The following is a 26,457-nucleotide window of genomic DNA, read 5'->3' on the forward strand; positions in this document are numbered from 1 at the left end:
CCGGTTGCCAGTGACCTCCAGCGTTCCGGTTGCCAGTGACCTCCAGCGTTCCGGTTGCCAGTGACCTCCAGCGTTCCGGTTGCCAGTGACCTCCAGCGTTCCGGTTGCCAGTGACCTCCAGCTTTCCGGTTGCCAGTGACCTCCAGCGTTCCGGTTGCCAGTGACTGCCCGCGTTCCGTTTGCCAGGGACTTCCCGCGTTCCGTTTGCCAGGGACTTCCCGCGTTCCGTTTGCCAGGGACTTCCCGCGTTCCGTTTGCCAGGGACTTCCCGCGTTCCGTTTGCCAGGGACTTCCCGCGTTCCGTTTGCCAGGGACTTCCCGCGTTCCGTTTGCCAGGGACTTCCCGCGTTCCGTTTGCCAGGGACTTCCCGCGTTCCGTTTGCCAGGGACTTCCCGCGTTCCGTTTGCCAGGGACCTCCCGCGTTCCGTTTGCCAGGGACCTCCCGCGTTCCGTTTGCCAGGGACCTCCCGCGTTCCGTTTGCCAGGGACCTCCAGCGTTCCGTTTGCCAGGGACCTCCAGCGTTCCGTTTGCCAGTGACCTCCAGCGTTCCGTTTGCCAGTGACTTCCCGCGTTCCGTTTGCCAGTGACTTCCCGCGTTCCGTTTGCCAGTGACTTCCCGCGTTCCGTTTGCCAGTGACTTCCCGCGTTCCGTTTGCCAGTGACTTCCCGCGTTCCGTTTGCCAGTGACTTCCCGCGTTCCGTTTGCCAGTGACCTCCAGCGTTCTGGTTGCCAGTGACCTCCAGCGTTCCGGTTGCCAGTGACCTCCAGCGTTCCGGTTGCCAGTGACTTCCCGCGTCCTGTTTGCCAGTGACTTCCCGCGTTCCGGTTGCCAGGGACTTCCCGCGTTCCGGTTGCCAGTGACTTCCCGCGTTCCGGTTGCCAGTGACCTCCAGCGTTCCGGTTGCCAGTGACCTCCAGCGTTCCGGTTGCCAGTGACTTCCCGCGTTCCGGTTGCCAGGGACTTCCCGCGTTCCGGTTGCCAGGGACTTCCCGCGTTCCGTTTGCCAGGGACTTCCCGCGTTCCGTTTGCCAGGGACTTCCCGCGTTCCGTTTGCCAGGGACTTCCCGCGTTCCGTTTGCCAGGGACTTCCCGCGTTCCGTTTGCCAGGGACTTCCCGCGTTCCGTTTGCCAGGGACTTCCCGCGTTCCGTTTGCCAGGGACTTCCCGTGCTCCGTTTGCCAGGGACCTCCAGCGTTCCGTTTGCCAGGGACTTCCCGCGTTCCGTTTGCCAGGGACTTCCCGCGTTCCGTTTGCCAGTGACTCCCGCGTTCCGTTTGCCAGGGACTTCCCGCGCTCCGTTTGCCAGGGACTTCCCGCGCTCCGTTTGCCAGTGACCTCCAGCGTTCCGTTTGCCAGTGACCTCCAGCGTTCCGTTTGCCAGTGACCTCCAGCGTTCCGTTTGCCAGTGACCTCCAGCGTTCCGTTTGCCAGTGACCTCCAGCGTTCCGTTTGCCAGTGACCTCCAGCGTTCCGTTTGCCAGTGACCTCCAGCGTTCCGTTTGCCAGTGACCTCCAGCGTTCCGTTTGCCAGTGACCTCCAGCGTTCCGTTTGCCAGGGACCTCCAGCGTTCCGTTTGCCAGGGACCTCCAGCGTTCCGTTTGCCAGGGACCTCCAGCGTTCCGTTTGCCAGGGACTTCCCGCGTTCCGTTTGCCAGTGACTTCCCGCGTTCCGTTTGCCAGTGACTTCCCGCGTTCCGTTTGCCAGTGACTTCCCGCGTTCCGTTTGCCAGTGACTTCCCGCGTTCCGTTTGCCAGTGACTTCCCGCGTTCCGTTTGCCAGTGACTTCCCGCGTTCCGTTTGCCAGTGACTTCCCGCGTTCCGTTTGCCAGTGACTTCCCGCGTTCCGTTTGCCAGTGACTTCCCGCGTTCCGTTTGCCAGTGACTTCCCGCGTTCCGTTTGCCAGTGACCTCCAGCGTTCCGTTTGCCAGTGACCTCCCGCGTCCCGTTTGCCAGTGACTTCCCGCGTCCCGTTTGCCAGTGACTTCCCGCGTCCCGGTTGCCAGTGACCTCCAGCGTTCCGGTTGCCAGTGACCTCCAGCGTTCCGGTTGCCAGTGACCTCCAGCGTTCCGGTTGCCAGTGACCTCCAGCGTTCCGGTTGCCAGTGACCTCCAGCGTTCCGGTTGCCAGTGACCTCCAGCTTTCCGGTTGCCAGTGACCTCCAGCGTTCCGGTTGCCAGTGACTGCCCGCGTTCCGTTTGCCAGGGACTTCCCGCGTTCCGTTTGCCAGGGACTTCCCGCGTTCCGTTTGCCAGGGACTTCCCGCGTTCCGTTTGCCAGGGACTTCCCGCGTTCCGTTTGCCAGGGACTTCCCGCGTTCCGTTTGCCAGGGACTTCCCGCGTTCCGTTTGCCAGGGACTTCCCGCGTTCCGTTTGCCAGGGACTTCCCGCGTTCCGTTTGCCAGGGACCTCCCGCGTTCCGTTTGCCAGGGACCTCCCGCGTTCCGTTTGCCAGGGACCTCCCGCGTTCCGTTTGCCAGGGACCTCCAGCGTTCCGTTTGCCAGGGACCTCCAGCGTTCCGTTTGCCAGGGACCTCCAGCGTTCCGTTTGCCAGTGACCTCCAGCGTTCCGTTTGCCAGTGACTTCCCGCGTTCCGTTTGCCAGTGACTTCCCGCGTTCCGTTTGCCAGTGACTTCCCGCGTTCCGTTTGCCAGTGACTTCCCGCGTTCCGTTTGCCAGTGACTTCCCGCGTTCCGTTTGCCAGTGACTTCCAGCGTTCCGGTTGCCAGTGACCTCCAGCGTTCCGGTTGCCAGTGACCTCCAGCGTTCCGGTTGCCAGTGACTTCCCGCGTCCTGTTTGCCAGTGACTTCCCGCGTCCTGTTTGCCAGGGACTTCCCGCGTTCCGGTTGCCAGTGACTTCCCGCGTTCCGGTTGCCAGTGACCTCCAGCGTTCCGGTTGCCAGTGACCTCCAGCGTTCCGGTTGCCAGTGACTTCCCGCGTTCCGGTTGCCAGTGACTTCCCGCGTTCCGGTTGCCAGGGACTTCCCGCGTTCCGGTTGCCAGGGACTTCCCGCGTTCCGGTTGCCAGGGACTTCCCGCGTTCCGGTTGCCAGGGACTTCCCGCGTTCCGTTTGCCAGGGACTTCCCGCGTTCCGTTTGCCAGGGACTTCCCGCGTTCCGTTTGCCAGTGACTCCCGCGTTCCGTTTGCCAGGGACTTCCCGCGCTCCGTTTGCCAGGGACTTCCCGCGCTCCGTTTGCCAGTGACCTCCAGCGTTCCGTTTGCCAGTGACCTCCAGCGTTCCGTTTGCCAGTGACCTCCAGCGTTCCGTTTGCCAGTGACCTCCAGCGTTCCGTTTGCCAGTGACCTCCAGCGTTCCGTTTGCCAGTGACCTCTAGCGTTCCGTTTGCCAGTGACCTCCAGCGTTCCGTTTGCCAGTGACCTCCAGCGTTCCGTTTGCCAGTGACCTCCAGCATTCCGTTTGCCAGGGACCTCCAGCGTTCCGTTTGCCAGGGACCTCCAGCGTTCCGTTTGCCAGGGACCTCCAGCGTTCCGTTTGCCAGGGACCTCCAGCGTTCCGTTTGCCAGGGACTTCCCGCGTTCCGTTTGCCAGTGACTTCCCGCGTTCCGTTTGCCAGTGACTTCCCGCGTTCCGTTTGCCAGTGACTTCCCGCGTTCCGTTTGCCAGTGACTTCCCGCGTTCCGTTTGCCAGTGACTTCCCGCGTTCCGTTTGCCAGTGACTTCCCGCGTTCCGTTTGCCAGTGACTTCCCGCGTTCCGTTTGCCAGTGACTTCCCGCGTTCCGTTTGCCAGTGACCTCCAGCGTTCCGTTTGCCAGTGACCTCCCGCGTCCCGTTTGCCAGTGACTTCCCGCGTCCCGGTTGCCAGTGACTTCCCGCGTCCCGGTTGCCAGTGACCTCCAGCGTTCCGGTTGCCAGTGACCTCCAGCGTTCCGGTTGCCAGTGACCTCCAGCGTTCCGGTTGCCAGTGACCTCCTGCGTTCCGGTTGCCAGGGACTTCCCGCGTTCCGTTTGCCAGGGACTTCCCGCGTTCCGTTTGCCAGGGACTTCCCGCGCTCTATTTGACAACGACCCATGATATATTTGACAGTGACCCATGCTCCGCAGGCTACTAACCCAACTATCTTCACTAATGCCCCAGCTTCATTAATTAGCAGCTCTTCTCTTTCTGATGGGTACTTCTAACCGCAGATTCCTTACCTCTAGAATATCTCCAGGTGGCAGAATTTTCCCGGAAGCTTTAAACAGCATTGCTGCTGCATGCCGTTAGGTGGCATCGTTGGGCTCCGTGTTGTCTTTGTTCCATCCCAAAAGAGCAGAGCGATATATATTCGCTACCCCTGCGTCCCGATATCCGTTCCATTCTTTAGGCACGTTCATACTCTGATCTGGAGCTCCACTTCTAACTTTTTCTGCATCTTTCTTTTTATGTGTTTTTTCAACTAAAACTAGAAGTGCACAAGGGAACCGTGTCTTTCAAACTGTAGACAAGGAGTGGAAACTTCAAAACATGAGTTAAAATGTCTTCTTCCTGCACCTGCATTATCCACTAAGAAACGAGCTAGTAGTGGAAACTTCAAGTTTCTGTCAAGTGAGCATTTTACAAAAACAAACATTTTGCAAAAACACTGTTTCAATTAGACATAAAATGGAGGACCACTTACAAAAGGGTTGCACGATGGTTCACACATTTTATGCTTTGACATTACCTGTGGTTAAGGATGAGCCAGGAGCACTTTCAGTTTGCCGTGCTTGTTGAAGCAGGATGCAGGAGGCTAATAGGCCTTGAAGCTTCAGAGCCACTCTCATACACATACTACATACTGGTGTTGAGGACCAGCATGGCCCCTTTCCTAAAAGTCATGACTACTTTTCATATTGGGAAATCCATTAAATTCTAACATTCTTTGCTCCTCCTCAGCCCTTGAAAGAGGAAGAGAGACTCAATCAGCTGGACCAAAAAGACCCATGATCTTTTACATCAATCGCACCGAAGACCATCGGATGGACGATCAGCTGTTTGTGAGGTTCTCGGGTGCAAAGATAGGTAAAGTGGTGCAGAAAAAGACTTAGTCACGGTTGATAGTCTTCTGCATTAAGGTGTGCTATACATTGCCCAAGAGGCAACCTTCGGAACAACTGAGGGCACATGCCACTAGGGTTAAGGCTGCTTCTACTTCGATGGCACGCCGAGTGTCTGTTTTGGACATCCGTGGGCATCAGTGTATACGTTCACAAAGCACTAATGCCTTGACCGATCTGGCGGGAAGGTTGTTTTCCCTATTTGGTCTGGTTTGATTGGAGCTTTTTTACAGACCCACCCCATTACTTTATCTATTCTAAAGGTGAGAAATCTGTGGTTAGATGTATCCATGTTAACCAAGTTAACTTTGCTTCGATAAGTCTCTATCTGGCGGATACTCAATCTAACCACAGATTCCTCACTGCCCTCCAATAATATTCTGTGGTATGGCCTATTTACTCATATAAAATCCCGAGCTGGAGGTCTGCACACTGGTACTCTTTTTGGATGGTGGTCTCGCAGTCCGAGTCCATGGGCAGATTCCAGAAAGAAACTGATGCACGGGTGTTGTTTATATACGGCTTTGTTCGTCACTTCTTGGTCGGCACGAAGTCAGTGCGGAGCTGCACAACGCTGTCTACCGGCATGCTGGAGCAGTGGTCTTTAAATCTTCTGGATCCAATCTGGCACCTGGGGATATTCTAAAGGTGAGAAATCTGCGGTTAAATGCAGTATCCACCAGAAATAGTGCTACCAAAGATAAGTAATTTGTTCATTATGCATTGACTTCAAACCCTCCCACTAACCTGTGATCTCACATCATCACACACACACACACACACTCTCTCTCTTTTGACAAAATCCTATTGTTCACTACCCCCCTGCATTATCCATGACTTTGCACAATAATTGGCACCAGCCCTGTTCCTAAAGAGTTTCAGCAAGTTTGAACTTTTCTGGAAACTCTAATGAGAAATGGGGCTGCTGGAAACGTGTGGAGTTCTGATCAGTAGGGTCAATAGAAACCCTACACTCTGGTTGACATCTTCATATTACTGCTTCAGGGCTTGGTGCATACTTGTGAGAATCCTTGTGGCTGTCTCTATCCTCTTGTTAGGGCTGTGTAGGCCTTTGAGTTGATGAAAGCCTCGCCCCCCAAGAGCCAGTGCCAGGGCATGTCACAACGCTAGCAGGAAAAGTAGCCGCACAGGTAAAGCACCAGGATACTGCTTGTGCTTTGTGGTTCCCTTTCTAAGGTACTGCTACGCTGCAGGTGACTCAGACCCCAGGGCTTGAGGATCACGTTTCTGATGTAGTCACCTCTCACTCTTTGTAGCCTATAAATCTTTCATATGGCTTCTTTGTAACATCTAAAACTGTTCACATGTCTCCAGATATTAATATTAATCAAAGTAGAATCCCTGACACATAGTAAAATCTCAGCTATAAAAGCAGGTTCCTAAATGAGACAGAGCGAAGAGCTGTAAAGGGGATCCTGGGATCCTATTCTGTACTGAAGTACCCCACGCGTGCTTTATTTTGCAGGCGGAGCATGAGCTGCGTGTCGCACAGACGGAGTTTGATCGCCAGGCAGAGGTGACGCGGCTCCTACTGGAGGGCATCAGCAGTACCCATGTGAGTATCTTCCAGCCTCGTTTCTTAGCATCCTCTCCTCACTCCAGTCCATGGCATAAACCATGAACGTGCCTTGGCCCCCCCAAAGAGAAGAGCCAGCTCTACTGAAGGACTCAGTAATAGTCGTACCCTTGGTTTTGCTGGAAGGACCCCGTGCATTACAAATCCTGTGAAGAGAAGTCTTGCCATGATATAAAACCATGAGCAAGTACTGAGATACTTTGTGAGGCAATGGTTGATGCATAATGGTTACTGTTGTGAGATTAGTCATTAATTTGTACACAATTTGAGGCACCTCTCATGTCAACATGCCTCTTCATGTTTCATATTTCTATTAAACCCCACATCTACCGTAGTCTCTCTCTGAGGTGGAAGAGTGGACCCACCTTTATCTAATACTGACATATCACCCTACCCCCTCCTTCACCACAACCTAATGATGTTAGGCCACCACCAATCTTCACCTAACCCTGAGATCTAACGCTCCACCCACCTTTACCTCATACTCACTTACCTTAGTTTCATTTATAGAGTTAGGCCACACCTTTGTTCATCTAATTCTCAAATGTTAGCCCCCCCTTCTACCTACCCCTTACCTCTGAGATGTTATACCCCACTGAATTGTGTGGAATCCTGAAATGTTAGGCCGTAAGCAGCTTAATTTCACCCTGCAGTCTGAGGCCACATTTACATTTACATTTACCTTACCCTGAGATGTTCGGCTCTACCAACCTTCACCTCAGCCTAAGATGTTAGGCTCCGCTCACCTTTACCTCATCTTGAGACTAGGCCCCACCCATCTTTGTCTCATGCCTAAATTTTAGGCCTCACCTACCTTTACTTTACCTCCAAGATGTTTGACCATATCTAACTTTATTCTAATCCGTAGCTGTTTGGCTCCACCTGCCTTCACCTTACACTAGAGATGGTACATCTCGCCCACCATTGTCTAATTCTGAGATATTGCAGCACACCTGTGATAAGCTGGAGCACACCCACCTTAACCTTATGCTTAGGTGTTAGCATCCACCTACCTTTGTCTCATTCTGAGGTCTTATACCCCATCCAGTTTAGTCTAATATCGAGATGTTCGGCAATACTCACTCTCATTGTACCTCTAAGATATTATTAGGTCTTTTGATTATTCACCCTAAGGGCCCCAGATATATTAGACCACACTCCTCTTCATCTCAATAGCATAGGCAGTGTGTCATGGGCCCTAGTGCAAGCAAGGGTTACTATTTGAATTATGAAATGCAGCAGTTATCTAGGCTCAGTGGGCGCCTCAGGTCTCTGGGCCCAATGCCTTTGCACCAATGGAAGCTTCATTCCCTGTTTCACCTGATGCTTTAATGTTAGACCCCGCCCATTTTCACCTGAGATGTTAGATCTCACCCATGTTCACCTCAGATGATAGGCCCCACCCACATTCACCTGAGACGTTAGACCCCACTGAGCTTTACCTGGGGTGTTAGGTCCCACCGACTTTCACCTGAGATGCTAGACCATACCCACCTTCCTTCACCAGATCCTGACTTGTTAAACCCCTCACCTCCATATGATACTGAAATGTCAGACCCCACAGACCTACACCCGATTCTGTGATGTTAGACCCCACCCACCTTCAACTGATCCTAAGATGTTAGATCTGACTCACCTTCACTAGATTCTGATTTAACGCCCCCCCACCGTCACCTGATCCTGAGATGTTAGCTGTCACCTACTTTCATGTTATCCTGAGACAGAGCCCACCCACCTCCACCTAATCAGGAGATGCAAGATCCCACCCGCCTCCATCTGATCCTTAGATGTCATAACCCTCCTAGCTTCTACTGAGCCTCAGATGTTCGATTCCACCCACCTTATCCGGATCATGGCTTGTTAGACCCACCCACCTTCACCTGATACTGAGATGTTATATCCCACTCGCCTCATTCTGATTCTGAGCTGTCAGACCCCACAGACCTTCACCTGATCCTGAGGTGTTACACCCTCTCCACCTTCACCTGATCCTGAGGTGTTCCACCCCACCCACCTTCACCTGATCCTGAGGTGTTACACCCTCTCCACCTTCACCTGATCCTGAGGTGTTCCACCCCACCCACCTTCACCTGATCCTGAGGTGTTCCACCCCACCCACCTTCACCTGATCCTGAGGTGTTCCACCCCACCCACCTTCACCTGATCCTGAGGTGTTCCACCCCACCCACCTTCACCTGATCCTGAGGTGTTCCACCCCACCCACCTTCACCTGATCCTGAGGTGTTCCACCCCACCCACCTTCACCTGATCCTGAGGTGTTCCACCCCACCCACCTTCACCTGATCCTGAGGTGTTCCACCCCACCCACCTTCACCTGATCCTGAGGTGTTCCACCCCACCCACCTTCACCTGATCCTGAGGTGTTCCACCCCACCCACCTTCACCTGATCCTGAGGTGTTACACCTTACCCAACTTCACCTGATCCTGAGGTGTTACACCCTCTCCACCTTCACCTGATCCTGAGGTGTTCCACCCCACCCACCTTCACCTGATCCTGAGGTGTTCCACCCCACCCACCTTCACCTGATCCTGAGGTGTTCCACCCCACCCACATTCACCTTCACCTGAGGTCTTACACCTTACCCAACTTCACCTGATCCTGAGGTGTTACACCCTCTCCACCTTCACCTGATCCTGAGGTGTTACATCTTGCCCAACTTCACCTGATCCTGAGGTGTTACACCCTCTCCACCTTCACCTGATCCTGAGGTGTTACACTCTTCCCTACCCAATTTCACCTCATCCTGAGGAGTTACACCCCACCCACCTTCACCTGATAATGAGGTATTACACCCCCCACTACCCAATTTCACCTGATAATGAGGTATTACACCCCCCACTACCCAATTTCACCTGATTCTGAGGTGTTACACCCTCTCCACCTTCACCTGATCCTGAGGTGTTACACCCTACCAAACTTCACCTGATCCTGAGATGTTACACCCCACCCACCTCCACCTGATCCTGAGGAGTTACACCCCACCCACCTTCACCTGATAATGAGGTGTTACACCCTCTCCACCTTCACCTGATCCTGAGGTGTTACACTCTTCCCTACCCAATTTCACCTGATCCTGAGGAGTTACACCCCACCCACCTTCACCTGATAATGATGTATTACACCCCCCACTACCCAATTTCACCTGATAATGAGGTATTACACCCCCCACTACCCAATTTCACCTGATAATGAGGTATTACACCCCCCACTACCCAATTTCACCTGATCCTGAGGTGTTACACCCTCTCCACCGTCACCTGATCCTGAGGTGTTACACCCTACCAAACTTCAGCTGATCCTGAGATGTTACACCCCACCCACCTCCACCTTATCCTGAGGAGTTACACCCCACCCACCTTCACCTGATAATGAGGTGTTACACCCTCTCCACCTTCACCTGATCCTGAGGTGTTACACTCTTCCCTACCCAATTTCACCTGATCCTGAGGAGTTACACCCCACCCACCTTCACCTGATAATGAGGTATTACACCCCCCACTACCCAATTTCACCTGATCCTGAGGTGTTACACCCCACCCACCTTCACTTGCTACTGAGCTGTTACATACCACTCACCTTCCCCTGATCCTGAGATGTTGGGCCCCAACCACCACTGCCTCTGCTCTGAGATGCGATGCCTGTTGATCCTGTCTTTGTGTTCCCTGATCCAGGTGAACCACCTCCGCTGTCTCCATGAGTTTGTCGAAGCTCAAGCCACCTACTATGCACAGAGTTACCAGTATATGGTGGACCTGCAGAAGCAGCTGGGCAGGTATTGATTATACCAGTGTACCCTATGAAATGTCGTAACCCCCAGCCATTTATAATTAATGCTCAATGCCTTCTGAGAATGTTGGGACAGAATACAAGGTTCAAGGTGTTTGCAGGGTTTCGGCTCTGGGGCTATAAAGAAAGTTGGTTTTTAGAATGTGCAATTTATTTATTTTGTAAAGTTTTATAAAGCATGAACGTGACCCACGAGGGTATCAGAGGGCTTAGATGGTTTTGGGTTCTAATGAGGTTCAAGACTTGTAGTTCTTGTAAAGTGTGATCTTTGAGTATCAAAACTGTGCTTGATTTTGGGTTCAGATAATGTGGCCAACATTGGGGTTTGAAGTCTGGGCTCGGATGATGTGGGGGCGATTGAGCTCATAAGACAGGGAGGAGTTTGTTTTTTGGAAAGCAGTGGTTTGTATCAGAAGTAGACATAGGTTTATTCAAAGTTTTCAGTTTGTATAACATTTGCTTTGTTCACAGGGATGCGATGTAATGTCCACTATAACGTACAATTCCAACAAGATTTGTCATTTAGTGTCACAGTGCTTCATAGTTCAGTACGGCCAGCTAGTGGGAGCGATGACCTCTCCTCGTATTGTACATCACGAGTTAACATGGATGCTGCAGCCTGATGGGCTCTGTCACAAGTCTCAGAAAGCTCTGTCTTGGGCCACTGACAACGTATTTATAGTTCAAATAAATATGTTTTAGCAGATTCTGTTTTATCCATGTAGCGTGCCCAACCATCTTAATAATACTTAATATTTATTGGAATTGACATGTGTTTCATGAGACATTGCCATGATTCTGTGGTGGAATCCTTTGATGAAGGGGCAAGGGTGGACAAATGTTTGTTTTCTGTTCTATGGTGTGCTGCAGCTGATAGATTTAGCAGTGCTGTTCCCCGCGCACCGTTACATTGTTTTGTTTGGCATCAAATCTCAGGTGTTAGAACAATGTAGGCACAAGCATGCTTGTTCCTATCAACATGTTGCCAATCCTTCTCCTATGAGCCTTCATTCATAGTGGTGGCTTTGAGGAGGCCATAGAAAGTGTTTAGGTAATGGTGTGTTCTCAACATTAATTAACCATATGTTTCCTTCCATCCCTTGGTACGAGCGCAGCTCTAGAGGAGAAATGTAAGTATATGCTATATGAACATGGTTCATTGTGAGGATTGGTCTCTTAGGAGAGGTTGTTATGAGTCTCACAATGTGCTAGTGAGTGTTTGACTAGCACGTGCCATTACACAGCCTCTCTATGGGCAGACTTTCGAATGGGTGCATGGCATGGGGTAGCGTGTCTGATGGCAGTGTGTAATGAGTCCAGGGCCAGGCGCAGTCTCTTCTGTAGGGGTGTGTGTTGGCGGCAGGGTATTGGCAGGCTCTCCCGTGGCTTGGTTGTGGGCCACTTCCACCACGGAAGGTGTGGTTCCCAAAGAAAGAGGTCACCAGGAGTTTGACCAAATAGAGTTGGATTGGAACCATCAAAAATAAATTATTAGTCTTCTCTGAGGTCAACTTCAAATCATCCAAGAACCAACATCATGTAAATAGGCTTTAAAACCTTTTGAACCGGGCAATGTCTCATTGTCGATGTATATTCATCAACAATGGAGTCCTCTACAAAAAAGGCGTATCCATGCTCCATAATCAGATGAACAAGCAGCATCGCATAGAGATGAAAGAGCATGAGATTATGGGGTGAAACACTATAAAATAGGTGGGAGCAGAACTGCTTACTCTGAGACATGCATAGGCAGGGTCTCTCACCCCCATCTCCCACATCCACGTAGGAGAAAGGGGCGAGCGACTATGTCAGAGGCCACTGATGAGTCCAGTACAATATAGATGGCCGAGGTACCTGTTTCTAAAGAAAGACTCAGATCATCAAGGGTGGAAACTAAACTGGGTTTGGAGCCATAACTTTGATGGAAACCAGCTTGCTCTGAATCCATAAGATGATAGATTTCAAGAAAGGAAGAAAGTTGATTATTGACAAATGACTCTGGCTCTGATGGATACTTCCACCTGCAGATTCTTCACCTGTTGAATATCTCCAGGTGCCAGACTGGATGTTTTTTATAGCTTCCCAGCGCTAATACAGGGTGCTGGCTCCGGAAACAACCTCAATGACATCACTGCAGCCATAAACTGCTCACCCCACTGCACCAACATTGGTTCCCTTTTTTCACTGCATTTAATGTGGTTCCAGAACTTCTTTTCCTACACTTTGTCACTTCAGGGAAATTCACCGAGGATTCTTTTCTTCAGATTTGTTCCAGTGGTCTGGATATAAGCCCTGCTGTGACTGTCTAGTTCGGATCCCCATGAAGTATGTCTGTGGTGCTTGGGTTCAAGGTATATCTCAAGGTTGTGAAAAGTGTGGCCTCATGCACCCTAAAGCCATGAAAGAGTGTGAAGTCAAGGAATTTATGGACCGCAACGAAGCAAGCCATGCTCCAAGGCGAGTTCTCCTTTTAAAAAGGAGAAAACATAAAAAATGAGAAAGCATGAGGATGATTTGCTAAGACTTCCCTCAACATTGAGAGGTAAGTCCTCTTGATGCTAAATGCTCCCTGCAGAGTTGTCCTTTGAGTCGGAACTGGTGTAGATTTCTCCACCCAAGGAGCTTCCAGTGAATTTAGTCCCGGAACCTTATGGCTCTTCCACCAGCATCATCAAGGCACTGACCATTGACACAGGTGCAGTATGTTCCCTCTGTTCCCCATACAAGTCTTTCAACACAGACTGGAATGCCATTGAATCGGGCATTCTCTTTGGTTGACCTCCTACCAGCACCAATACAGATACTGACCCTGGTGCCGAGGACTCCAGCACCATCCATCGAGCAGCCAGCATCAAAGTCTAAGGTTCTCCTGAAGAGGTCAAGTAGAGAGACCTACAGGATAGTGGAGGCGGAAAGGTATAAGGTGGAGCAGCAGGATACCGCCTTGAGCGATCGCTACTGGGACATGATACGTGACATTGTTGTGAACTCCCAAGTTTGACTCCATTTTAAAAACATTAAACAAGCCTGTCTGCCTTTAGTCATTCAGCATATCACTATGTTCGAGGCATATGAGCTGTAGATCGCAAAATCATATGCATAGATCACCATCTGGTGTTGGGCTCGGATGTTTGCACTTTGTTCTTGTCTTTGAAGAAGTCTTTGTAGTTACGAGATAGGTGACTCCTGCTTAGGGTAGCAGTGCACATGGGCATCGACTCCATCTCTAGATTGTTTTTTTCCGCCATCGGGTTTGGATGTGATTTGCTGCGCTCCGGGTCGTTCTCGAAACCCCTTTGACGCGCAATCCTTCACCACTCGACGGTATTGTCTCAATCGTGCTTCCCTTCCGACGCGCATCTTCAAAAAATATAAATCCTCGATCTTTGACGCGGGCCGTTGGGCCTATCCACACTGACTACGCCAGCAGTCAATGGAAAGGACTCCTTTCAAAAAATGCCCCGGGTGTGGTGCTAAGTTCCCACACACGGATTTACACAAGGTGTGTAATCTCTGCCTCTCCGCAGGAGAGCAACTGCGAGGCCTGCTCATCTTTCAGGTCGAAGAAAGCCATCCGTGACCGTCAGGCTCGACATCACAAAATGTCTCACGTAAGCAGCTCAGTGCCGCACATCTTCGGAGCGGATCCCTATGTCCAGGACAAAGAAGCTGACGAAGGAGAGATTTTAGTCTCCGAAGCCGATGACTCCGAAGACGAAGATTCAGACATTGAGGAACAGATGGTGACCCCGGCTCAACGGTCCGTAAGTACCGAGACCCCACTCTTACCTAACCCCAAACAAAAGGCTCCGGTAACACCTTTATCTCCGGGCTCATGTCAACACCGACCAAACATTTTAGACGCCCTGCCTTCGGGCCCAGCTATGAAACCAAAAGAAAAGCCTTCGGGCTCGAGCCATTCCGGTGCTGAACAGCCATCTTCGGCACCGAAGTCTAAAAGTAAACCTGTGCCACACCCTTCTTTATCAGCACCAAAAACAGCCTCTACGCCAAAGCCTTCGGCACCAAAACAAATAAAGGACAAGCCTTCGGAGCCGAGACAGGTCTCGGGCCGCAAACTTATACTCCGAAGCCTAAAGTCTCTCAAGACCCAGCAGAAAGCTTCTAACACAAAGGCAAAAGAACATTCTGAGCCCAAGTCTTCGGCACCAAAAAAGGATATTTTGCCCAAACAGGAGCCTGTACTAGATCTCCCGAATCTGAAGCAAAAGACTTTACATATTGATCCAGAATCTGGTGATGTCACCACAAAACCTCCCAAAAAGAGGAAATTTGATTCAGAGAACTCTTAAATTCCCACTAAAAAGAAGGAAATGGATACCAACACCTCTCCACCTCCCTCTCCTTCTCCAGCTGGTCCAAATCTATTTTTTTCACCAGCACCTTCCCCATAACATCCATTTTCACCTCAACCACAGGACAATGAGGATACAAGGGGGGGGTGGGAATATAGATCCAGATGGGGATGTTGACACACACACAATCACACAGGATACAGACCCCTGGGACGATTATAATACTGACCCAGATAGACACAATGACCCAGACCTCTATCCCTCTAGGTCATCACCACCAGATGATAACATTGGGTTTGCGCAACTAATTAATAGGGCCGCAAACTACCATGGGGTGCAATTACATTCAGATCCCTTGGAAGAAGACTTCTTATTAGAGACGTTTGCACCTTCACAAAAGTCTACACACACCCTGCCAGTGTTAGAACATGCACCAGAAGTATTTAAACCCTGTCTGATCCAGGATCCTAAACACCATGGTGGACAAAAAATATAAAGCAGCTCCCAATGACTCAATTTATATCAGAGGTCAGGTCCCCTTAGAGTCTCTTGTGGTGTCTAATGCACGCAAGAGGGTTAATTCACAAAGCACAGGCGACGCCCCTCCTCCCGACAAGGAGGGCAAACTAATAGACGCATTTGGGAAACGTATCGCGTCACAAGTGGCAAATTGCCAATGCACAAGCTTTTTTGGTCTGATATGACCGAGCTCACTATGATGAGCTTGAAAACCTTATGCAACATCTCCCTGACCAGTATAAGAACACGGCTAATGACCTTATACAGGAGGGCAAGTTAATAACTAACACCTCCATTAAATGTGCCCTCAGTGCCGCGGATACTGCATCCCGTGCTATTAATACCAGCGTTCTATGATGCAGGCATGCATGGCTCGGAATCTCTGGATTCAAGCAGGAGGTGCAATCCACTATCCTTAATCAGCCCTTTGACCAAGAGCATCTCTTTGGACCCACAGTTGATGCATCTTTAGAGAAGATGAAAAAGGATACTAAGACTGCCAAATCCATGGGGGCCTTGCAATTACCTTCCTGTAGAGGTTCATTTTGTCGCTCCTTTTACAGGGCTGGCTTCAAAACTACTGGCTCAGAGCATCCCTCTTCGTCATACAAAAGTCCCAATCAAACTACCCCCTCCAGAGGATATTTTCGAGGCGGTTTAGGGGTATTAACAGTAAAGGAAGGGTTTGCAGTAAGAACACCTGCAACTCCCCTACCAACAAGCAGGGACTTCCCCTCACTTCCCCCCCCGATCATCCCACTCCTGTCGGGGGACGTCTATCACAGTTCCTACCTGTTTGGAATTCCATCACAACAGACAAGTGGGTAAGACAAATTATCCAGTATGGTTATTGCCTGGAACTCACCTCTACTCCACCTAATATCCCTCCCAGACAGCGCCCAATGTCCTCGGAACATCTCACTCTTCTCAAACAAGAGGTTCTATCTCTGTTACAAAAACATGCGATCGAACCAGTCTCTTTGCCTCACCAAGGCACAGGGGTTTACTCCCTCTATTGTCTCATTCCAAAAAAGGGCGTCTCTCTCAGGCCAATACTGGACTTCAGACTGTTAAACCTTTACATTCAATCTGACCACTTTCATTGGTCACTCTCCCACAGGTGCTCCCACTTCTGCAACGAGGCGACTTTCTCTCCACTCTGGATTTAAAGGACGCCTACTTTCACATTCCCATTCACCCCGCTCACAGGAAATATCGCAGGTTCGTGGTAGACGGTCAACACTACCAATTCAAGGTCCTCCCATTGGGGGTGACCACAGCATCCAGTCTTCACAAAGTGCCTCGCAGTAGTGGCAGCTCTCTTGCGAAGACCGCATATTCATGTGTTCCCTTCTCTAGATGACTGGCTCATAAAAGCCTAGTCGTACAGCAGCTGTGAACAATCTCGGTTAAACCCAAGCAGCCATCCACAAGCTGAACTAAACCCTGGCAAGTGGCACTTTAAAAAAAATGTTTTTAAACATTTGGATTGATTTTATACTTCCATCAGTGTGAGCGCAACAGCAATACGAGAGTCCCACGCACATTGCATTCCTACATTGCAGCACAAAAAGAAAGGACATCTCTGTGCATGAGTCTTCAGGGTACTGGTCCTCCAGCCCCTCCGGTCTCTTACTCCCCCGTCCTCCCAGGGTCGTGTCGCGTATGGCTTCAGATGTATCCCTCTGTACTCTGCCCATTCTTTCCAGATATTAAAATGTTTCTGGGGGCAACCACTCGAAACATTGGCCTACCAGACCCATGTAGTGGTCCTTGCCCTTGGCCCACGTGGTCACAAGTGGGGCTTCTTTTCCTTCCACGTCCTGGAAATGTCCCTCTTCGCGATCACAAGACCCAACCATAAAAGTACCTTCAATCAACCAATCAATCAGTCATTTGTAAAGCGCAACTACTTACCCGGAAGGGTCTCAAGGTGCTGGGGGGGTTTAAGGGGGCGCACAGCTCCTGGATGGTCCCGGTAATTCGTAGAAGAGCCAGGTCTTCTTGTAGCAGTTCCCCCCTGCCCGCCCCAATCAGCAGGTATGGGTAGCAGAATAAGTTTGGGGTCCCGGTGAATCCTCCAGCTGATCACCCTTTCGAGGAGGCTCAGCACCCAACTCTACCCCCCCCCCTCTCGCTCCCCCACTACCCCCTCTACTCGCCGCCCTTTAAAAAATGGGACAGTCCAGAGCAGTGCCAGAATGTGAGGTGAATTTCCCTTTGGGTCATCACACCTCAGACAGTTTCCGGTGGGAATCAGGCCCCAGCGGCACAGCCTCTCCCTGGTAAAATGAACTCTATGAAGTGAACACAACAGAAAAGGGCTTCGACAGCACACCTCTTATTATACTATCAGTATCCTATTCAGGTAAATATAATCTCATTGGACTTTAGCATAGAGACAATCACAGCAATTATTGTCATATATAGGGAACCAAGACGTGTGGTGATCTTGATATTCTTTTATTCAAAAACACTTCATTAAAAGTTCCCAGCACACGGCTTGCCGACACATGTTTCGTCTTACAAAGACTTTTTCAAGGCAGAGAAACGCCCCTTCGGTAGTTCGTGTAGTAAGGGCGAATTGAGCACCCCAATTCAGACTTCTCGAAGTAATTGATGATATTACTCGTATATAAATTTGTTCTTTGAATGTGCGGACGTTTCCCTTTTAGGGAACACTACTGCCCATTTGTATGCTAATAATTAACTCTATGAAGTATCTATAGTTGGATCAACCTGAATTGAGCAGCTAACACTGCTTCCCTGGGTGCCTCTACCGCCACCCTACAGTCTTCTATTAAGTTGTCCAGGTCACTCTCCCAGGCCCTTCGTAGCCCCGCCATTGGATCTGGAACGTTGCACATGAGCTTTTATAGATTTCTGAGAGTTTGTGTGCTGTAAGATTTGTGAGTCCAATCTTAGCTTCCATCGGGGAAACTCAGGGGTAGCTTCAATACAGCACACGAGGGAGGAGGGCATGACGCAGCTTCAGGTACCTAAAGAACTGCGTACAATGCATAGCATATTCCTCCTGGAGGGAGGTCGCTTCGCATTAGTGCCCCACCACAACAGAGTTTCCAAAGTAAGGCCGCCCATCCCATCGCCTTCATAGCCGCCTTCCATACTTCCAACACTATGCGCGTATCTGGTGGGAACGCCGGGCAGCCCTACCTCTGTAAATCAAGTGAGAGAGGTCTTGGGCTTCCAATAGACCACCCGCCGCCGCATAAGCAGGATCCTGACAACCCCCAAACCACCACTCATTTACAACCAGCAAATGCAGCGCCCACTAATATCAGGAGAATGTCTGGAATAACCAGCCCCCATCCACCGCCAGTTGACAGCATTTTGCCAGAGCAATACGCAGTCGAATGATTAGTGCATTAACCTTACCAAACAAATGCTTTATCGATCTGTAATGGATGGTTCTGTAGATGGTAAAGCAGACGTGGGAGGGCCACCATTTTGAAGATAGCCTAGGAGGGAAAGCGGCAGGGCAGATCAGATTTTCACGTCCCGTCTGAAAGCGGCCAACTGGGGTGTCAAAGGAGCGTGTTGCATCACCAGTGACAAATAATCCCTAATATTTAAAGCCCAGATTTTTTTGATGATTCACTCGAAGACCAGAGTATAAACCAAATCTGTCCAAATTACATAGCGCCCTAGGGCCTGTGACCACCTGGTCATCCAGAAATAAAAGGACGTCATCAGCATAAAGTGATATTCTATCGCACACCTTCCCAGTCCATTGAAATCCTCTCATGAGCGTGTCCACTCGCAGCTAAGGGCTTAATTGCCAGGGCGAACAGTAGAGGAGATAAGGGCCAACCCTTCTGGGTATACCTTTCCACCGGGAACCAATCAGAGTCCGCCCCCCAATCCATACTCTAGCCATCAAATTGGTGTAGAGAAGGCGCAGGTAGCTCACAAACCTGGGACCGAACCCCACCCGGATGAGAAGGACAAACATGTACTCCTAATTCACGGAGTCAAACTCCTTTTGGAAATCGATGGCTTTATGCACACAGAAGTCCCTGCTTATGGCTATAGAATTATGAAGCTGATGTAAATTATGCCGGGTAGCCCTTTGCGGCATAAATATCGACTAATCGGTTCACAACAAGGCATGGGATCACCCCTGCCAGACGAGTGCTCAACATCTTGGCCCATATTTTGACTTCCGTGTTTAGGAGCGAGATTGGACGATAGCCCCCGCAAATGTGTGCCCGGCTTCAGTATAACCACGATCTCTGCCATTCGCCTGTTCGGTGGCAGCTCACTGTCCCTCACTACCTCTTGGAAGACCTCTAAGAGTAACAGACCAGTTTCTGCCAATACTCCATCGGGAACCCATTGGGGCCCGGTGCCTTCCTTGCCTGTAACTGGGCCAGGGCCGTTCCAAGCTCGTCGCGCGTGACGTCTGCCTCCAACAACTCCTGTTCCTTCGGGGTAAGCCTCGGCATTGGCAAGTCTAATATAAATTGAGGCAGATCTTACCGTGGGATTTACGGGTCTGCGCTGTACAATTGCCTATAGTATGCTGCAATAGGCTTGCTCCCCGTCACCCAGAAACCATCCCCAGTCTCCTAAAAAGCTATTGGAGCCCCTACCAGATCCAGGAAGAACCGCCACGAGCAGTGTGTATCCTCTCCTTCACCAGTGCTCTTGCGGCCCCCCACCTTCATCAATAAGAGGTGCCCGCAGGCACACCAGACACAGAGATTTAGTCAGTGCAATCCCTCCCAGTCAACTGTGTGGGATGATATACCACCAGGAATGTCGCAGCTCCCTTCCCTAGCAAGCGGTAGCTGGCCTTGCCAGCTGAGGACTGAAAAGATAGAAAAATACTCTGGAACCTTTGGAAGGGTGACACACTGCAGGTAGATTGTAACTTTGGACAATATGTGCTCTTCCTAACCACAATCTACCTAGAAAAGAGGCACTAGGAGGAACTGAAAGCAGCCTGCTGCAACCCTGGGGCAGGTCTCCACTTTCAGGCTGTGAGGTGGTGAGTCCTCGAGACCCTGGCCTCCCTGTAGAATGCCAAGAAGCAGGACCACCTTTGATGGCTTGCTGCTCATGGACATAGCAGTTTCACCCTTTAGTTTCCCCGAAACAAAGTACAATTGGCAGTTGCTTCAACCTCTGCTTTTATCTCTACTGTGAGCTGTGGTGTGCGCATTCCTTTGTTTGTTTGGTGGGTGGGCTTTTGTTTGGGCTGAGGTAGATTTCTCAGGGACGATCAATTGATCGTGATTGGATCGAGCTTACTGCAGTCTATCTTTTACCGGTGCTTGCGCTGTCTTCGTCAAGCAGAAGCGCACAGGTGCATCAGATGCAGAGATGTCACCCAGGTCCACGCAAAGTCAGTGCAATCCCTCCTGTTGATGGAGTCGGACAACGCACAATCACGAGTGGTACAGCCATTTCTACAAGACACAAGACAGTGGTGGCGCATCTTGCCTGACGGGGACTGAAGGGGACATTGTAACTTTGGATAGTTCACTCTGTAGCAAACTAAGTTATGCTGGAAGCAAAGACGGTATACCAGAGAGGTCACAACAGCATTACCCACTATTTTGCATTCAAAGGGCCATGTGTTGTAACATGCATTGTTTAAAAGTACATAATACCATACCAAGGTGCCCCAGCACTGGCACTTCCTTCCCTCACAGTGGTTATTGTATTGATAAGTGTACAATTTAAACAATAGGGTGGATGCACACCCCGCATTAAATGAATTAGACTTTAAGACCAAATCTTCATAAAATACACAATTCTGACATATTTGATGAATTTGCACCCTAACAAATTAAATAACATGGGGCCTGATTTACAATTAGCGGACGGGTACTCCCTCACAAACGTGACGGAAATCCTGTCCGCCTTATTACAAGTGCATTATAACCTAATGCACGTGTGTTAGACCTGGCATTCTTGGTGTGGTTTCCCCCGACTTTTTGCCTCCTGACCTGTTTTGCTGACTTCCTTTTTGCTGGCTTTAGGATTCTGGGCACTTTACCACAGCTAACCAGCACTTAAGTGTATATGCTCTGCACTTTAAACATGGTAACATTGGTTTATCCACAATTGGCATGTTTAATGCCATGGCTTGTCAATTAGTGGGCCTGCAGCACTGATTGGGCCACCCACTCAGTAGCCCTTGAAACATGGCCCAGGCCTGACACTGTGAGATCTGTGTGTGCAGTTTTAAACTGCCATTTCAACCTGGCAAGTTAACTTATTAGAGGGCCCAGATTCTTTGGGTGGTTCAGCACTGTTACTATTGGGACACATTGTTGGATGCTCAGACAATCTGTTACTCATCAGGGACGCCTTTCTTCATACTAGCACTGCTAGCCTGAATACCGAAAAACGAATCACTCGCCTATGACTTTAGAAGTGATTTACCATCGACCAGTCTTCAATCATTTTGGTCTTTTTTTTATTACATATATATACATTGGTGTGGAGTGTTTTTTGTGGTGTTTTCACTGCTTTACTGTAATTTATGGATTGCACAAATACTTTACACATTGCCTCTTAAGCCTGCCTGCTCTGTGCCAAGCTACCACAGAGTGAGCGCGGGTTAATGTAGGGTGTGTATCTGACTTGCCCAGACTAGAGTGGCGGGTTCTGCCTGTCTGGGGTGCATACCCTAACCAACCAGAAACCCCATGCCGAACAGCTTATAATACTGACAATAGGATATCCATCACATTTGTGAACGTGAAGGTCTTCCAAGCTATTTATCAAACTCATTATTTTTAGAGTTTATAATTTCTGTTATTAGCGTTGATTTGGCTTCGCAGATTAACTGATGGAGTCGCCTATAAATCCTCATTATTTGGACTTCGTAGAATGATTCCCTTTAGGTCAGATGGCTCCAATTTTCTAATTCAGTGGACAAATGACCAGCTGTTGTTGACCGCTGCTATATTCGGAACAAGAGTGTCTCCATCGCCAACACTATTTAAAGACATCCATCTTTTAATCACATTAGAGGTGATTCCATTCCTCCTCCTCGTGCACATTCTTGATCACTGTACTTCTTCAGTTTCATCCATGCCTTTGGACTAATAAGACTTGAAAAGGTTCCTTCTGAAATGAAACCAGCATCAGTTGTTTTTCTGTGCTGCTGACCTATGTGGTTGACTAAGGCTTCCCACTTCAAGAAACCTTGCAATTTAAAAAAACAAGTAACCTTCTTTGACCTCAGAGACTGAACTGTAGGGCATCTGAGAGTCCCAATAATTAGACTTCTGGATTACTCCCAGATGCCCGTGGTGAGAAAACCATTAATTGCACAAAAAATAATCATCAAAGCCAAAAAGCTAAATCCAGTTATAAAAAAAGCCGTAGAACTCAGCCTGAAATATATAAATGTTCTGTCCTTCTTAACCCCCTCAGGAAGTTAATCAAGGAAGAAATGACCAATGTCTAAACATCCCATTTCCTGTGAGTCATGGCGCAGTGTGACATTCTAAGAGACTTTAGTGAAGCTTGCCCTGAACATGCGCCAACTAATCTGGGGATAAATCAGGCTTGTCAAATTCCTGACTAGTTTCAGAAGCTTGGGCTGTGCACGCTTTTGGGTTTGGTGTGCTACTTTCTGACCATCCATGTTGTGTTGACCTCCAGCTCCTCTGTGTTGCCCTCTCCGCAACCCCTCATCCCCTCATCCCCTTCTTGTTGACTCACTGTTTAGTAAGTTTCAAGACCTGAATCATTGACCTTTTTCTTTCTTGTCCTAGATTTCCTGCCACGCTGGTGGTGAATTCAGACACCACATCCTCTCCTATCAGCACATCCCCAGGCACAAGCACCATTCCTGCAGCCTCTGGCACGGTTGTCGAAGGGAGCCTGTCCCCGAGTGACGTGAGGCCTCCTGCTAGCGGCACTCGCAAAGCTCGCGTCTTGTATGACTACGAGGCTGCGGATTCCAGCGAGCTCTCTCTCAAGTCTGATGAGGTTGGTATTTCTGAGACACAAGGGCAGGGGCGCTTTCCCCTGTATTGACACTCCTTTACCAATATCTAGCTGCATCTTTGTAGGATGTTCTTCCAAGGCTTGCCCGAGCACAAAGAGCCAGAATCAGCTGTTGATTTCCCATGTATGGTGTATGTCTGCTCTTAAGGCCGCTCGCAGCTTATTTGAGGAACGTCTGCTATGGAACCACTTTCACAACTTGATCAACTGCTTTGTTGCATTATCGTGTTCTCAATTTGACATCGCAGACAGGGAAGGTCAGTGTAGGCAAGCTAAGCAACACATCCATTTGAGGTAGAGTAGATTCAATTGACACATTTCAGGCATGAGGAGATCCACGCCAAAAAAGAGTTTATTTCTATCTGAATGGACAGGTAAGGAAGGATTTCTAGATGGCTTGCAACAGCATGAAGCCGTTAGAGGCTACTGAGATGCTATTGGTGGCAAAAAGCAGATCAGAGTCCAAAAGCTCCCCCAAATTTCTGGCAAGATGGTTGGGGAGAATTAAGACCCAAATGCTTCTTGCCACAGTTTGGGGCACCACGTAGAGTTTACAGTGCCAAAACACTAAATTGTTTTTTTTCTCCACATTGAATCGAGGAAACAAGAATTCATACAGTCCAGGATGGCCAGCATGCAGGCAGAGAAACAGGTCTGCATTTCCTCCAGATAGACCGCAATGGAAACTATTATATGGGTGCCCTCTTCAAACCTCATGAGGAGACACAGTAGGATCCAATCAGAACCCTCAAACGAGCCATGTATATGTTGAACAGTGTGGGGCGCAGTGAATAGCCCGAGGCAAACCACAAGGGAGACTGAACGTCTCCCAGATAAAAGAAGGTAGAGTAAAACACTAGGATCGGTCAGTCAGAAAACAAGTGATCCAAGCCAGAGCCTTGCCCGAGATTTCGATGGTTATCAGCCTCGGTAAGAGCCTCAGTGGGCGACTGTCCATGGCTGCGGAGAAGCCTCGGTAAGAGCCTCAGTGGGCGACTGTCCATGGCTGCGGAGAGGCCCAATAGGATCAAGGCTTGTACGTCCTCAGCACAGGGTGAAAGGGCCGTCCTGGAGCTCTGAAATGGTCTAAACCCAGACTGATCCTCGCCAAGTAATTTTTTCATTTCTAGATAGGTTAATTGATGGTTTACAGGACTTTCCTTTATCTTAGAAACATAAGGGAGCAGGAAGATAGACCTATAGTTCGTAGGAATGGCTGTCTCTAAACATTGCTTATGAGGCAGGGGCGTTAAACACGCAAGCTTTAGGTTAGAAGAGAGGCACGCAGCGCCTAGTGATGTATTGCATAGTTACACTAACTTAGGTGCCACTAGAGCACGATGTGAAGCGAGGAAGGGGCCGCCTATGGACCAGATTATATTGATCGCAACAACGAATTGAGCATTTTTTCTTCAGAGGAGGACAGTACAATAGATGGACCTTAGTACTGGCGGTAGACTCATGAACATCCATGAGAAGGGAACAATGAGTGTGACTGAAGGAAAACCACATTTCAGTACTGTGTCTCTAAAAAAGATGGCTAAATTATCACACATATCTATCTTGGGTGTAACTAGTGTTAGAAAGACTATCTGGCGAGAGAAAGCTCTTGTGAATGAAGAATACCTCTCTGGAAGGGTTCTTGGCATTTTCGACCTTACTCCCAAAACCTGTCGCGAGCAGTGAGACTAGAGTGATGGTGTTTATTCGTGGCAGTGCAGTAGACCTCTTTTGCTTCCACATTGTAGTTCTTTTTATTGCTGTTCAAGGTTTTTTCAATGCGCTTTGAATGCTTCTCGGAATTCCAGGGTGCAGATGGTTTATCCCTGTGATACTTTGCAGCCTGAATGGGGGCAGCTGTGTCCAAATGTAATTAATGTAATGTAGTTTATGTAAAACTTGCACGAGTATAAATTTACTGAATCACTTGGAAAGGAACGTTGAAAGGAAAATGAGAGCAATTAGTCAGATGGGTAGAAGCTCCACAGAACTAAAATTAAATGTAGTTATGTGATGTGCTTTTGAATGCTGCACATAAACAGTTCTAGTCAATAAAGAACTAGGATTACAAGTTAGGAACTTTTCTTTAACAGGAGTAACTAACTTGGTTTTCTCAAAAAGACAGATCTAGTATTTCAAAGTTCAAGGCTCTGATGTTGTTTTGTCTCCTCTTCTTGCAGCTGATCACTGTGTACAGTCTCCCCGGCATGGATCCAGATTGGCTGGTAGGAGAAAGAGGGAACCAGAAGGGGAAGGTCCCAGTGACCTACTTAGAACTGCTCAGTTAAACAAAGGCTGGAAGACGAGCGCCATGTCTCAGCCCTTTGAAACGGATCCATTCCTCTACACCCACAGATGGTCCCCACCCTCCCGGTGGTAGGATGATGAGCACCTTCTCAACACCCCCTCCACCAAGCTGATGCCCTCTTCCCCACTCACAGATGGACCTCTACATCCGACCTGCCCCAAAGATGCAACTAAGAACATTAACCTCCACCACCATCATGCTGATTTACCACCCTGGAAGATGCAGCTGCTCAGCTTGACTTTGCAATGGCTCCAGGCTGAGGTCCCGCAGGGCCTCCTACGGTCCATATTGAATACCCTAGCGATGTGAGGCCTCACTCCTACTCCTTCCTAATGAAGGGACTGCTTGCACACACCTTGTAGGGAAGACACAGTCACATCCGTTTTGTTTTTGTTGTAACTGTTTAATTGCATAAAAAATCATGACATTAATTTATTAAACTCAAATAAAAGTCTTGCTGTGTTGGGCGATTGTACATTGACGCATTGACGCAACTTTCTTTGGATACCCTAGAATTTGGGTTCTCCGTCATGCAATCTTCAAGCCATTTATTAGCACTAAATATCTATCTCCATCCTTCTGCAAGAGCCCAGAAATGCATTTTTCAAAGAGAAACTACTCTTGCTGAAATAAATGATTTTTTCATTGTCTATCTAAATGAATCATTTCCTGTCTTTATTTGTTAAACAGTAATTAGACTTATCAAGAGTGACAATCCATTCAAAAAGGTATTCATCTTCCCTGCATGTTTTCCTTTTAGGAAGGGAAGAGTTTAGATTGTCAGAAGCCTCATCAAAGAAGAATTGGACAGACACTGTCGTAGAACTCTATGTGCAATCAGTTCAGATAACCCTCTGTGGAGCTAGGA

At 49.2% G+C, this 26,457-nt stretch overlaps 1 protein-coding gene across 3 annotated transcripts in view; it reads left to right on the forward strand.

Moving 5' to 3' along the window:
- Window positions 1-26,247, forward strand: part of SH3GLB2 (SH3 domain containing GRB2 like, endophilin B2) — a 275,634-nt gene extending 249,387 nt beyond the window's left edge. For all 3 annotated transcript variants that reach the window (XM_078646267.1, XM_078646268.1, XM_078646270.1), the window contains 4 exons: window positions 6,535-6,624; window positions 10,340-10,440; window positions 23,047-23,263; window positions 25,462-26,247. In XM_078646267.1, coding sequence (XP_078502393.1) covers window positions 6,535-6,624; window positions 10,340-10,440; window positions 23,047-23,263; window positions 25,462-25,569 — 516 coding nt within the window. In that variant the 3' untranslated portion in view covers window positions 25,570-26,247. The remainder of the gene's footprint in view (window positions 1-6,534; window positions 6,625-10,339; window positions 10,441-23,046; window positions 23,264-25,461) is intronic.
- The last annotated feature ends 210 nt before the right edge of the window (window positions 26,248-26,457 follow it).

Source organism: Lissotriton helveticus, chromosome 5_1 (assembly GCF_964261635.1).
Source record: "Lissotriton helveticus chromosome 5_1, aLisHel1.1, whole genome shotgun sequence".
In the NCBI taxonomy this organism is placed as follows: Eukaryota; Metazoa; Chordata; class Amphibia; order Caudata; family Salamandridae; genus Lissotriton; species Lissotriton helveticus.